General features: G+C 40.2%; 1 protein-coding gene across 1 annotated transcript; it reads right to left on the bottom strand.

The window, feature by feature from the left end:
* Positions 1–3,825: 3,825 nt before the first annotated feature.
* comt (catechol-O-methyltransferase) lies at positions 3,826–14,647 on the bottom strand (the record flags this gene model as incomplete). Its single annotated transcript, NM_001016357.2, is given in 4 exon segments — positions 3,826–4,473; positions 6,521–6,652; positions 10,129–10,322; positions 14,368–14,647. Coding segments are annotated over 4 exon segments (786 nt in total). The 3' UTR covers positions 3,826–4,293.
* Positions 14,648–15,157: the final 510 nt, after the last annotated feature.

Below are 15,157 nucleotides of genomic sequence, written 5' to 3'. Positions count from 1 at the left end.
AATAGTATTCTCTGGGGGGGATATTTTGCTGACTGCGATAACATTGAGGGGAGGAAAATAGCACTTTTCTGCAGTATTGTTATTAAGTCTGCTACTTCTGTCTCCTTCTCTGTAGAACCAACAAGTCTTCGGACATATGTCTGCTTACTGTCCCTTGATCATCTCTAAGGGAAGAAGAAATCCCCTGCAAAAGAATTTTAGATGCTGACAGTATCTGGCACTTATTTTAGTTCACTGAATATCTACCTTAGAGCTTTTACTGCGACTGTCTATATTGGCCAGAATAAAGGAATGAGCCTACTGTGTTGTTGACTCCAGCAAATTCAATCATCTGCCTGGCTACAGAGGCATGAACTGGATTCATCAGAGTGGTGAGGATGTGAGCTGTCAGATTTAGTATCCACAGTACATACCCAGCTCCAGTACTTTCAAATGAATTGTTTGATTCACCACTTTAGACCCTGCGGCACTTATACTGTTTAGAGTTACTGTGGAACAGCTTTTTGAGCTGTAGCAGGGCCTAGTCTCTTTATCCCTTTAGAGTTTTACTAATGCCTAATAGTTACTAATATCAGCTGCTAATTTCACATTTAGAGGGAGATTTATCAACATTCGAGTATGGATTTTTTCATGATTCAAGTTTTTTAGTGCTAAAACTAAAACACAGTTCATCAGTAATTTGGGTTATTTGGACATTTGTGTGCATGACTAAATCAGACAACAGCTGACTTGCCCATAGGCTGAGATGAGTAAACATATAAGTCAGCCCAAGTATGGTTGCTTTTAATGTGAATGTGAGTCTGATTTCATTATACTAGTCTTGTATTGTGACATTTATATTGTGTATATATTGTGAGTCGGCCCCTAAGCTCAGTAAGTGACAGCAGCACAGAGCATGTGCAGTGAATCAGGAGAAGATGGGGGGCTATTGGGGCATCTTTAGTGTCACAGATCTTCCCTGCTAAAGGGCTGTGGGGGCTCAGTCCGGTACAAAAGCCCAAAACATAAGCCCAAACAAAGCCTAAATATTAACTTCAGTTCAAAGGCTAAGAGCACACTGTGTGGATAATCTGCTTTTCTTCAACTCTGTTGTGTATCCCTGTCAGCTACATTGCCCCTAACGCTACCCACCATATAACCTACAGTCACTGTTGTTTCAAGTTGTTTCAGAATTAAATCTGTTAATTTAATCAAAAGGTCCCTAAAAGAACAGTCAAAGCAGAGGAAAATATTGGCTTTTTAAACCTATGTGAAAATGCACTGCATGTCTGGAATAAGGTGGGCAACAAATGCGGCTGCAGCTGCGCAATTTCAGTATACAGTATGTATACAAAATAGATCAATTTGCCCAAGGCTAGGGGTCAGCTGATAGCCATGAAAGAATTTCGCGGCGGGGCCAGGTAAGTTCTAGTTACATTACTGACATGATAAAGTAAGTCACATTAAAACAAACTTCATGGAAGTTGAAAAACTAATTACAAGTTTTGTAACAGTGAATCATTTTTACAAGAGTTCTTTGCTGCGCATTACACACTGTCAGGAATACAGCCATTTCTAGTATGGCAGTGTCACTTTGGGTTATACCCTTCTAACAAATGAGAACATTGTTAATGTCATTGCTTGCTCATTCACTTTCACTTGCAGTAAAATCAAGATTTATGCTATCAGACTGGAAGAACAAGACACATTGTAATTACTTGGCTACCTTACCTCTCTCATAAATCATTAATCAATAAGCAGCAATGGGATTAATGCAAGTCGGGATTTCCTTTGTGTCCTATTTTACCATTACAATGAAGCACAGAGTAATATGCCTAGCTTCTATTATTGTTGTGTTTGCACAGCGTTTCCCAAACTGTGGTGCTAGCAGCATTGTGGCACTCAGAGCAGTGGTAGGGAAGGCCCAGTCTGAAGGTAATTTATAGATTTATTATTTGGGGGACTTTCTATTTGCACCGATGGAAGCCCAGCTTGAAGGTTAGTTAGATTGAGATTTGGTAGTGGACATTCACTTGCTGGCCTAGCTATTCTTGAAACCATTGTTGATACAGCAATATTTTGATATAATATAACTTTAAAATTAAGTACATCTTGGACCTCAGTGTGGGGCTTGAACCAAAAAATGTCCCAACCAAATCTGCCATCATAGTTTGTTAAGGTAAAATCCACTGGGCAGTCTTCCAATGGAAATGTATCATAAGGCTGATGCCACACGTGGCGTTTTTACGCTGCAAATTTTCTAATTCTCTCAGCGGCTGAAAAACGCCTGATATCATCATCCATAGAAATAACTTGAAAAGACTCAAAGCAAACCACACAATGTGGAAATATGCTAGAAAACGCCTTAGCACGGATTTTTCAAGCGTTGGCTGAAATACGCCAGTATTTGCAAAGCAAGCTATTCCTATGTATACACAAAGGCAGCTGCCAGACCTAGCGGAAATACGCGGCGTTTTTTACTATTTTGCACTATTAGCACCATGGAAACGGGATTTGCTACGTCACCAGTACTAGGATGAAAAACGCCATAGTCAGGGGCTGTGTGGCTTGTGCGGCGTTTTTAGGCTGAGAAAAAATGCAGCGTAAAAACGCCACGTGTGGCATCAGCCTTAGATGTGATGGCTGCACCAGTTCAGGATTCAGTTTAATTACAATTAAATGGGGCAGTAGTGGGTAAGTCTGGAACTTTGGCACTTAATCAGCCTTGTTATATTGCTCAGTGTGGTACTATACTAATACAAATGTTCACTTATTTTTGTTTATGGTTACAAAGAATGATTATGCTAGAGACTGAGCTGCCTTAATTTCCACAGTGAATTTTTGCAGCAGTTTTGCAAAAATATTCGCTAATGGGAAATGCTGAATTTTGCCATGAATCCATGCCTGGCTAAAAAATTCACTCAACACTATCCAAGGTTAATAAAGGGTTGTTTGGTGCCTGAAATGTTGCTGTGCATGATGCTGCAATGTGCCCTTTATTGTCAATAAAGGTGATTTGTATGAAAAAAATTGCTGCTGTTCTATTGTGGAAATCATGTATTTATGACTGCTGTGAAGTGGCCAGTTAGGAACATGTACCTGATACGTATCCTATAGAGGCTGTGCTGACTACTGCTACACATCACTGCTACACAGGCCTGGGCTGGCAATCTGTGGGTTCTGCCAAATGCCAGAGGGGCTGCAGTAAGATGCCATAGTCACTATTTATTGGGCTGGTGGGGGCTGTTTGGGCCTCTGTGTACTTGAAATGCCAGGGCCTAATTTGAATCCCATTCACAGTTTTAGTTTTTTCCTATAAATCTGCAATGTGTCAGTATCACTATACTGTACATGCACAGCAAGCTAGCAAAACATCAAAAGGAAAATACTCCCCTTTTCACATGAGCTTTTTAAATTGGGCAAAACATAAACACTATATGAACTTACATAAAAAACTTAAATATATATGTATTTTTTTCATAGACATAGCTAATTCCACAGATTGTAAGGAAACCATGATAATCCAATAAACCATTTCCCAACATCTCTCAGTGTTCAGAAAATGTGCTTAATTCTGATAATGTGGTAATTTAGTTAAAATTAAACTAAATTAGTCATTCCTCTTTTTTAGCCATAGTTATAACCTGAAAACAGTAACATACCAATAAACACTGTCTATTTTTGCACATTAACATGGCCATATTGACCAATATTATCACGATCTGAGGCCACTTTCGCAAACATGCTTTTTTTGGATTATTTGCCAAACTTTGGTTTCTCAGATGTGCGCAGCTTAGAGCAATGTCTTGCAAACACTGAATAGTTCATAAATGCTAGTACATTTGATTCAGCTGTAGAATAAAATAAACATTTTATTTTTGTGATATTAAAAATTTTTTAGTTAGAACAACACACAAGACACCATACACCATAGTAAAGTACATACAGTACAATGAGGATGTCATAACTATAAAGTTCAACTGTAAATAAAGCATTAATACTTATTATGCTTTATTTAGATAACACTGACATGATCCACAGAGCTTTATAGTCCAGTCACATTGGTCCACAATGGGGTTAAGATATTAATGTTCCTATCACATATTATGGTCAATTTAAAGTCACTAACCCTGACTGTATGGTTTTAGAGTTAGGGGGGAAACTGATGAACCCGGGGGAAACTCACACAAGCACTGGGAAAAAAATACATGTTCCTTGAAGATAGTGCCTTGGCTTGAATTGAACCTAGCACCCAGTGCTGTAACTTCCAAATGCTAATCACTGCTCCACAGTGTTACAAATACAAAATTACATTTATCCCCTAAAAACAGCCTTTTCTAGGGCATCTTTTTCATCCATATACTCCAAGAAAGATGGGAAATTGGTACAGTCATATTTGCCACAATTCCGGACATATTCCAGGAAATCAGGAGCCCCTGGCACGATCACATTGTCGGCAAGAACCACCGAACCCTTTCTCAGCAAGTTGCATTTCTACAGAGAGAAAAAGAAGCTGGTTATGTGACTTTGACTAAACGAAGTGACCCTAATACAAAATGCTATAATAATGACAGTGACATCTAGGAAGAAGCAATAATTTTACCCATCTATGTTATGTGAATGTTAACATTATTAGAATCTTATTTATAAAAAAAATAAAAATGCCCTAAATGTACTTACATATAATGTTCACTGCACTTTAGAAAGCATGGCAAATTTCTAGAAGTGAATACATATATCTGAAAAATACCTGTAAGTTTTTATAGTTGGGCTTTTAGAATCAGATCATAAATATGTTTCTAACACACCATTGAACAGCAATAGGCAGATCTTTAAAAGACTGTCAGCCTACTTACTCATTCTAATCATTTTTGTGTTTCTGGTCCTTTAAGCTCTTTTACAGTATCCAGTAAAATTGCACAAAAGCCCAGTTACAAACTGCTTGGCCTAACCAGGGCAAGCATCAATTGGCTGGAGAGCCAGCAGCCTAGGGAATGCTTGTAGCTGCCTTAGTGCCAAAGAAGGAGGGGGCGCTATATAAAGATTCATGGAAGCCATGGTGTGTGGAAATGAATGAGGAAAGTTGGGAAGTAGGAGATCCTTCAAAAGGTAAAGCCTGTTTTTGCAACACAGACCATAGAGAGTGATCTGACCTCTTACAAGCTGACTAAATCTCAGTATGTCCAAACGATTATGGGCAGCACTCCGTCTATTTAATTAAAATGCCTTTTTAATGAAATAGAGTGCTGCTCATAATTGTTTGGATTTGTATGTACAAGAGTGGAGGGACCATGTTGGACTGTGCAGCCATCGGTGAATTTAATACAAGGATCCCCAACCTTTTTTACTTGTGAGCCACACTTGGATATAAAAAGTGTTGGTGAGCCACACAAGCGTGACCCAAGGTCTTTGGAGATGCCAAATAAAGACTGTGATTGGCTATTTGGTAGCCCCATATAGAGTTCTAGCCTGCAAGAGGCTCTGCTTGGAGTAAAACTGTGTCTCTATGCTTCCAAAATTTGCTTCCAAGACAGAAGTTTAAAAATGGGCACCCACTTTGAGGCCACTGGGAGCAACATCCAAGGGGGTGGGGAGCAACATGTTACTCCCGAGCTACTGGTTGGGGATCACGGATTTAATAGCTGAGTGAGTGCTGCCTATTTTGTTGTGACTATCTCAGTATGTGGCATGTTGCTGCACACTTTGTACACTGACCAAACCCTGACCCTCAAATGTAATAAAAGACGTTGTTTGCCCAGTAGCAGTAACCCATTGCAACCAATAAGATGCTTTTAAACAGGTGACCTGTAAATTCTACCTGCTGATTGATCACTATGGGTTACTGCTCCTAGGTAAATTTAAGTGTCTTTTATTACATAACCCCTTGAGCTTATTAACTAGCATTCAGGGTTGCTTAAGAGGGATGCTATTCTGCAGTGGGCAGGGTAGTCTGTCAAATAGTTTATACTGCATTAGAAGTGTGTTAGTGTCTGTTTCCCAATGGAACCCCTACAGATCTCACATATAACATGGACACTATTACAAGGTCAGTACTAATCAATTGTGCACCAAGTGCAGGGAGCCGGGAAAACAGTTACATATATGAGACACTGGAAATAGCAAAGACTTCCCTTAATGATTTGTTTCTCTGGAATGATCTACTGTATATGTTTAATTAAAAGAACAGCTAGAGGTTTAATAATGTTACTAGGCTTGTGCACAGACTGCTTATTGACAAGATACAAGCAAATAACTCTATTAGTCTATACTATTATTCCTATGTAGGTGTGTTATGGGCAGGCTACTGTTTCTATTATAAATGTTTACCAATATAATTGAACACAGCCTATTGTAATATGCTGTCATGAAACAGATTCTTTTAATCCAGATTTTGGTCCATTTAACCTACACTAACTAAACATTAACTTGAACTTTTGAGCAAGCAGCACCAGGCTGGCATGCAATATGCACTGTATATGATGTGTTAGCCTATCCATGCCATGCTGAGATGGCAATACGATTTGTATATTTAATGACTTACTTCCAAGAGTTGAGTATCTGGTTTGTATTTATCCTTCCAATGATCTACAAAGACAAAATCTAGAGTATCCACTTCATATTTTTTCTTTAGTTGGGGGATAATGTCACCTGTGGAACCTTCCAGTACTTGCACCTGCACAAACACAAAAAGTTACTGCTAACCTATTGCAGAAATTCAAATTATATTTAAGTTTGCAATATAAACACACAACTAGTATAGCAGAACATCAACATATAGTAGATATCTAGACAATTCTATACAAGAGGTAGAACTTATCAACCCTCTCAAAATAATAATAAAACATATAAGGGATAATTACGCTGAATTGGACCCATTGCAAATGGTTATAATTTTGATTTTCATGGATTTGTGGATTCAAAAAACTCTAAAACCACTAAAAAAGAAAGTGGATAAATCTGTCTTCCAGTGTCTGGTCTCCAGTTCTGTATCAAATTGAAAGAAGTTTTTCATTCTTAAGAAATAAAGGGGGACAAATTTATTCTGTTGTACATTGTCCAAAATAGCAAACTTTGGAGTTAATATTATATTCATCATTAGTTTCTCTTTCATAAAAGATTCTATACACTGTCTTTAGAAGATCTCATTTACTAATTAGGCTTTAATTATTATCTGTATTCTGTATGATATACAAACATATTTATTATACTCTTCATTAACAGCTGAAACCTAGTGGCAGATTTATAAAAACCTGATTTTAGAGCTTTATACATAAAAGCGCACCCACATCCTATTCATTCCTATGGGATTTTAAGAAGTGTATTTATCAATTGCTGAACTCTTAGGCTGATGTTTCATGCAGAGATTAGTCGCCTGTTGTAGATTTCTGCTACCACGGGTGACTAATCTCTCTTAAGTGCCTTTCCAACAGCAACAAAAGGAATGGCTAGTGGAAAGGCCTACCAATCACTTTGGAAACGTTGTGCCTTAGGGTGAAGACATGCGGAGCTAATAGCAGCAGCTACTTATAACACTTATCGCATAATATACTGTAATGTAACTGTACCTTTTTGTAATATAATGACCCCTGTTTGTTCTATTAAGTTACTGTTCCGCTGTACAGCGATGCACCCATAAGCAGAACTATATAAATAAAAATGTACATGCATACATTAATACTGTGTCACACAGGCACTTCTGCTAAAGGCATCTTACTGTGACACCTTGGCATATTCAATCCTATTGCTGTTGCAGTGCTGTCCAATTGGCAGCCCATGGGCAATATGCAGTATACCTTGTGCAGCCCAACCTCTCTTCTTCTCCCACTGTGCAGCCCCTCCCTCCCACTTTCTTTGCTCCTGACCAAAGAAAGTGTTGAAAGTCTCCTGCTGATAATACAGGGTTATTTATGACTAGGGCTGTGGCAGACAGGTAGATTACCACGCAACAAATCTCCCTTGTCGTGGGCGACTAATCTCGCCGATATGCCATCCCACCGGCTAGAATGTAAATTGCCGGTGGGATGGCATATGCGGCGCCGAAATTTCCTCTCAAGGCAACTTCAGTGATTTCGCCAAATTGCTGCGCCGCGTATGCCATCCCACCGGCGATTAACATTCTAGCCGGTGGGATGGTATATCGGGGAGATTACTTGCCCGCGACAAAGGAGAAAGTTATTTGTTCTTTTGGCCACTACCTGGCAGTAGAGTAACTTTGCTATAGTTTAAGTATACTTCATACCACCAGCCACCAGGGGAAGTGCAGGCAGCAAAGTATAAAAGGAGTAGATACACCCAGGTTCAGGGTCTTGGTGGGCATGGCCAAGTCATCATCTACTGGCAGAAGGTGAGTCAGGACCTGTGGTAGTAGGACAGGAATAGCCAAAATAGGCTTGAGGGTTAAAATAGTGAACAATGGGTGCATGAGGCAGTCAGGTTAGATAAAATGTGCAGCCTCAGTCCCAAAGAGGAGAAAGGGGAACGAGGTTCCAATGGTAATAGGCTTCTGGCCTTCTGGAAAAAAAAGGCAGGGGTATCACTGAGTAGTACCGGACCACTAAAGAGAATGGAGGGGTACTAGCTTGGACTGCTATAGCGGATGGGTGGGACAGGGTTCCATTGTAACGGAAATAGTGAAAGAATTTGCCTAGCTGAGTAACGGACTCCTTGCGGAGAGCAAGAAGTTGACAAGCACGTGAAAGTTATTTGAAACCCTGCCTGGATGTATTCCGTGGTGTGCTCATTTGCTAATAAATGCTAATAAATTGCTAATAAATGCTATGGGTGAAGAGTGACAGCCTGCACATTTATTCCTACTGCAGACAGAGGAGCATTGTAATATGGAGTTACTACAGACAATCAGTGGAGCAAGGAGGCACACAGAGAAGCACACAGATACATTTTTATCAGATGCAAGGAGGAGCACAATGGGAAATTTTAAGGCTTTGATGAAGTCAGCATGCCACTGGTGGCATTAAGTCATAAATAGCCCTGTCTTATAGGCGAGGAGACTTTAAGCATATTTCTTGGCCAGCAGCAGAGCAGGAAAGAGGGGACTGTATAGTGGGAGAAGGTAAAGAATTTTAATATTAAAAATTTCTGCGGGGGTACTGATGCTGCCATTATCAGCCCAACACCGGCCACCCCTCTGTGCCCTGCCACGACCACTCCTCGCCCCCTTCCCACCAATGCCTTCCGTCCCATCACTACAAACCTCTACCAGCCATGCATTCACCTACAGCATGGTCCTGAAGTGGTGGGGCTTTGATCCACACAGGCCCAGACTGGCAATCTGTGGGTTCTGGCAAACGCCAGTGCGGCTGCTGTAAGATGCCATAGACAGTAACTATTTATAGGGCTGGTAGGGGGCAGTTTGGGCCTCTGTGTACTTTAAATGCCAGGGACTATTTTGAATCTCACTCTGGACCTGGGCCCACAAGGAATTCTCCCGGTGCCCCAGTCAATCAGTCTGATGCTGTTTAATACTTTCATTAGATAAATACAAAACAGAAAATAAAAATTAAGATATTTATGAGCACAAACGCAATGGGCTAAAATGGATGAAAATCACCATGCTTTTTTTTAGCAGCTTTGAATTTTTTTATATTTATTTGCCTTGTTTCCAGAATTTTGATGAGGGTTGTTGACCCTGGCAGTCAGGGGTGGGCCAAACCAACCTGGCGCCCTAGGCAACCCCTTCAGGCACTTTTCGGTGGCAGCTCTGGCTAGGGTCGCCAGCTGGGTGGTATTTTACCAGCCGGGGCCGGTATTACTAATTAACCGGCAATGTACTTGTCCTTGTCTTCTGCAATCTAGCTAGTGACGCATCGACTCCCCATTTGCATCATAACCCAACCCCCCATATCACAGACACGTCCCCTCACAATCCTTCCCCATCCCAGCCGGCATTATTGTTGCCAAAAGGTGGCAACCCTAGCTCTGGCAGAAGTGTTTATGGCCAGATGCCTGTGTTGTATCATGTGTGTTGGGAAAGGTCTCTAATTAAAAACAGCGATGGTCTTAAACATGTCCATGGATGCACTATTGGGCATGCAATTAACAACCATTGCAATAGGTTCTATATGGTACAGTTGAAGGTAGCGAGAATTAGTTCAACCCTCAATTTTTACTGCAAAAGATCTGTGTTTTCACCTTGTCGATAAGTCCAGCAAATTCAATGATCTGCTTGGCCACTGCAGCATAAGCTGGGTTGAATTCCACAGTGAAGAAGCGAACACCAGGCTTCAGTAAGCGACATATCCGGACAGCAGAATATCCACAGTATGTTCCCAGCTCCAGTATTGTAGATGGGTTACTTTCTTTTACTACGTTATCCAAAATGATACCTACAAATGTACAATTGGCAAATATCAGTAATAAGCAAAAGAGTAATTTCTACAATTAAGTACATTTTAGATGTGTTTTTTACTGGGGTGTGCACACCTATTTTTTACCTTATCCACTCTGCTAGAATGGTCTTAACTAGCCAACTGCTATCATGCCCAGTTTTATGGAAGGGCATAAAGTGCATTTAACAACTGATGGCTACTTTTAGCATATATGTTAAAGTTGTCCAATGTATGGCCCTTTTAGATTTATTGTTGATGGGATATTAGTAGTTGTAGTCAACAACAGGCTGAATGTCTGTGATTTTTGTACTTTGCCTGCATCAGGGTCCCATCCTGGCCTTCCTGCTTTTTACTCAGATAGAGACAAAGTAGAAATATATGCAGTATAATGCAATATATAATCACACCAAACAGTAAAATTCCCAATGGAAGTTTTTGAACAGGAGATTCATTTTCTGGATGTCAATATCAAATTGACTAATAATATAGTGAGTACAAACCTCTATAATGAAACAATAGATAGAAAGAATCTTCTTCACAGAAAGAGGACTAGAAAAATTGCATCTACCGATGCAACATATAAGCAGCCAGGCAACTGACTAAGAGATTTATAGAAAGAGGTTACCCTAAAGGTAACTTATTTGTAGTTGAAGTTGTTCAAAAAATGGATCGACAGGAAATACCATGTCCTAAGCAAAGGGTCCATGAGAATGACAGACTTACCTGTGCCAAATGTTAGGGACCCCCCCCAGTGATTGTAATCGCTTAGCTTTATACCCCAGGCTGGTGCTCCTCTTTCATGTTAAGAGGTAGCAGCTGAGTGATCTTCTTCCTCCCGTCTTCTTTCATTGCAATCCTGGGGCTGACGCATGCGCAGTAGAGTGAAAAATCCATCTTTTTTGTTAAAGTTCGGCTTTTTACTCTACTGTGCATGCACAAGCGGCACAGAGAAAAAACAAGAAAGAGGATCTCTCTTGCAGCTCGGGCTGGTGCGGTTTTCGCCTAACCGGAGCACCAGCCTGGGGTATAAGGTAAGCAATTAAAGTCACTGGGGGGTGCCTAACATTTTGGCACCCCCATTGATTTTACCTTTCCTTCCCCTTAAACACATACTCACACGTAACAAATTGAAGTCAGTGGTACAAATTAAGATGCCATGATGAATTCTGCCATTAAAATTGTGTACAGTTCTATTAAGTTAACTCCTCTTTATAAAATAGGATACATATACCTATAAAATCATTACAGAGCCTTATAGACAGGATTTTACATTGTGTAACATGGTATAAATGTGTTAATGTTTGGTGCATTTCTATGCCTGCAAAGGGCTCATTAATGCGCAGTGGGCAATTTGCGCTTTTCCTATCAGTAATTTGCGCATAAAACTACATTCATTATACATGCTCATCACACTTTCCTATATATATTCTCGGTGCTGCTCAGTCCTTCCTGCCTGTTCCGAATTGGGTGCAGATGCACCTAATAACGCAGGGGAACCCTGGAGGTGTCACCATCTCCTGACCTGGCAGTAGCTCTATGGTTCCCTTCACTCCCTGCATAAATAGGCACAGCACACATGCGTCAAAAGAATCAGGTGCAGATGTCACTTACACAGAAAACGCCAGAAAAAAAGCCAGGTCAGCAACTGTGGCCGCTTTGCAATGAAATGTGTACACAGTTATGTTAATTTTGCCAAATTGCAATTACACCAGACGAAGTATAACTGCATCAGATCCAATGCCCAAATGTGCCACAATGTTTGCATTCTGAGAAAAATACTGCGTTGTGGTAAAAAATGGCGATTGTGCTCAAAATTGCACTATGCTTTCTGCATCTGCAGACATAAATGAGGCCTAATATCTTTATAAATATACTCATAAGAGAATGAATATGCAACATCGCTATTTTATATACAAAATGTATGAAATTGATACATATTACCAAACAATATACAACATAGCAAACTCAAGTACCATTAACACTTTTAATGCCAGATGTTTTGGTGCTTATGGTACTTGTATTGCCAGACAATTTCTTTCACTTTTTTTCAGGGCAACCCAAGCTTTTTAAATATTTCTACATTTTTGCATAATTCCAGTGCTGTAACAAGATACAGGTTTGTAGAATAAAAAGACCCCATATATTCCATAATATAAACGAATATACTAGAAACATATTTTATGCATGAAAATACAACTGATTTGGAATGTCCCGTGTCTCCTTAATGTGCCAATACCATTTTTTGATAGTTTTATAGAAATTTCTTGAATTGGTCAAAATCTCTCAGCACAGCAGTACCAGCGTGTATGTGCCCACTTATTGATCACCAAGATGGATGCTGGGAACAGAAGTGGCACAACTAAAAGTGGGGCTTAAGCTGCTGAGAAATTCTGTAGTTCTGGACATGCTATGGGTGAACAGATACGTTGGGACAAGTGTCAGAGACAAGTTGGAGAGAGGGCTGGGACCAGTGTACAGTGTATTTATGCTACCTCCCCTTTTGTAAATTCCCCCATTCTGTCAAATCCAAAAGAGTGAATGGGCAGGGTCTATTTTATGTGGGGATAAATCACCAGCACACCCTGGCCTCTCGCAGGATGATCAACCTGGTGCACAGTGCGGGGGAACGGTACCCCCTAACAAGCAGAACTTCTCAAGTAATCACTGGCACAACAGGTCATTTGCAAGCAGGTTTAACCTTCCGTGTTTATTTCAAACATGACGTTTGGGGGCAAGCCCCTTCATCAGACATACACACCGCTGTGCTGTACAGGGTCTTTTTTAACCACATCACATCAATGCGTCACAGCATCAGCCCTGCAAGACTTATTGCGCACTTCTCTCTGGTTGACATTTGGAAAGGCAGAACCCAGAGAAAACACCTTTACTTATGTCAGGGTGAGGGATGGTTTGGTGTCTCAGTCCCGGATTGATAGGCTGTATATCAAGTCAGATTATGTCCTGTCCAGTACCATTATGTTGCATCATTCTCAGACCACAACTGTGCATGCATGATAGTTGCAGATGTGTCATCTCTGTCCAAAGCACCCTATTTGCATTTTAACAACAGCTTGTTAGAGGATGTGGGGTTCACGAAGTGGGTCCAGTAAACATGGATGGACTTGAGGGGTTTTCAGGATAAATTTGCCACACTGAATCAATGGTGAGACGTAGGTAAAATTCACCTAAAACTTTTGTGTCAAGATTATAATAAAAGTGTAAGCAGGCAGTAAATTGCAGACACTGAGGCTCTATATAGGGAGATGCTCTGCTCTGCTTTTTGCTCTGAAGACCAAGCCTTGCAGTGCAAATATATAGAAAGAAAAGAGACTGTACATAACATGGAACTGCAGCATGGACTCCAGATGACTGCAATGAGCTATTGGATGGGCTTCCAATGGTCAGCAAGGGTGAAGGAGAGAAGTTGGAGAAACCTATAACTCTAGTTTAGCTCTCCCAAGCCCTCCATTTAATGCCTCACAATAAATATCCAGGGCTAGACAGACTTTTGAGAGACTATGGGACTGATTACCATAATTTCTAATTAAGTCCTTTAAGAAAAGTGAGATACATCTTTTGTGCTGTCATTTTTGTTACTACTACATAAAAAAGGGGATCTGCAGCTCCTTATTACTTCCTCATCTGCTCATACACTATGCACTGGTGATGAAATGTTCACTTTTCCAATTCCCCAACCAATAGATATCCTTCAGCTGCAGATGGGTACAGCAGATATTGCACAAATTTTCTTATAAAGTAAGAAGGGTTGTAGGCTGTACCTCTAAGTACCAGGGTACAGTCTGTAACTCATGTAATATATATAATTTATCTTATGGTTGTATGGCAGCAGTGAACTCTGGACTTCAGGCAAGATTTGTAGTATGTAGTAACCATGTGGATTCTTATAGTTCTAAAACCCAGCTATACCAGTAAAAGAATTAGTTTTTCGGAGATGCTTAATTTTTTCATATTAATGCTTGGAGCTTCACATAAACACAACCAAAACAGAGACGTTTTTTTCCCCATGTCATGCAATACTTACCTTTTTCGTTTCCCACGTTCATGGACCACTCCCTTTGACTGCAGTATTTGTCAATGTTATCTATTACACTCTGTGGGTCCCCACGAACAGCATTCTTCAGCACAAAGTCTAAAATTCTCTGTTCCTTGGTCTGGCATAACAGTATGTTTTTGATGGCTTGATAGCTTAGACTTAATGCCATCTTAATATGAGCACGCCTCCGATTATAAATTGTGAAGAACAAGGCTGCAATGCAGAGAGTCCCCGCTGAGGATAACACAACCGTAGGCACATCGACCATCTAGAATCAACAAAAAACAAAACAGAAAGGGACTTAACAGTAATATATCTACCAGCTCACATACAGGAAGAGCAATATGCTTACTGTACGCTGGCATTTTAAGCTGGTAATACAATGGTGTGAATTAATAAATGGAAGATGGTGAAACACTTTCTAAAGCAACTTTCTCAAATTAATACACTATATAAACCATGGATTTTTTTAAAAAACTCTTATGCCTTAAGTTGTTGAAGGTTAGTGAATAATTCATCTCCTTCCATTTCCCAGAAGCCAAACATTTTAGTGGGATACAGGGAATTTTAGTTCCTAAATGCTGCATATCCATTAACACCACTGGTGAAAAGCCTCTCAAAGAGAGATGGCAAAAGATATAATTTAGAGCTGCCCATGTGATTCCAGCTTAGGGGTGGTAGCAAAGCACTCTGAATTTCCCCTCCACTCACTGCGGCAATTTTTATTTGATAATTGCCTGTTGACCCATGATCACACTATATATACAGTGGCTTGCAA

This window comes from Xenopus tropicalis, chromosome 1 (assembly GCF_000004195.4).
Source record: "Xenopus tropicalis strain Nigerian chromosome 1, UCB_Xtro_10.0, whole genome shotgun sequence".
Lineage (NCBI taxonomy): Eukaryota > Metazoa > Chordata > Amphibia > Anura > Pipidae > Xenopus > Xenopus tropicalis.
This window is presented reverse-complemented; position numbering and strand designations above follow the sequence as displayed.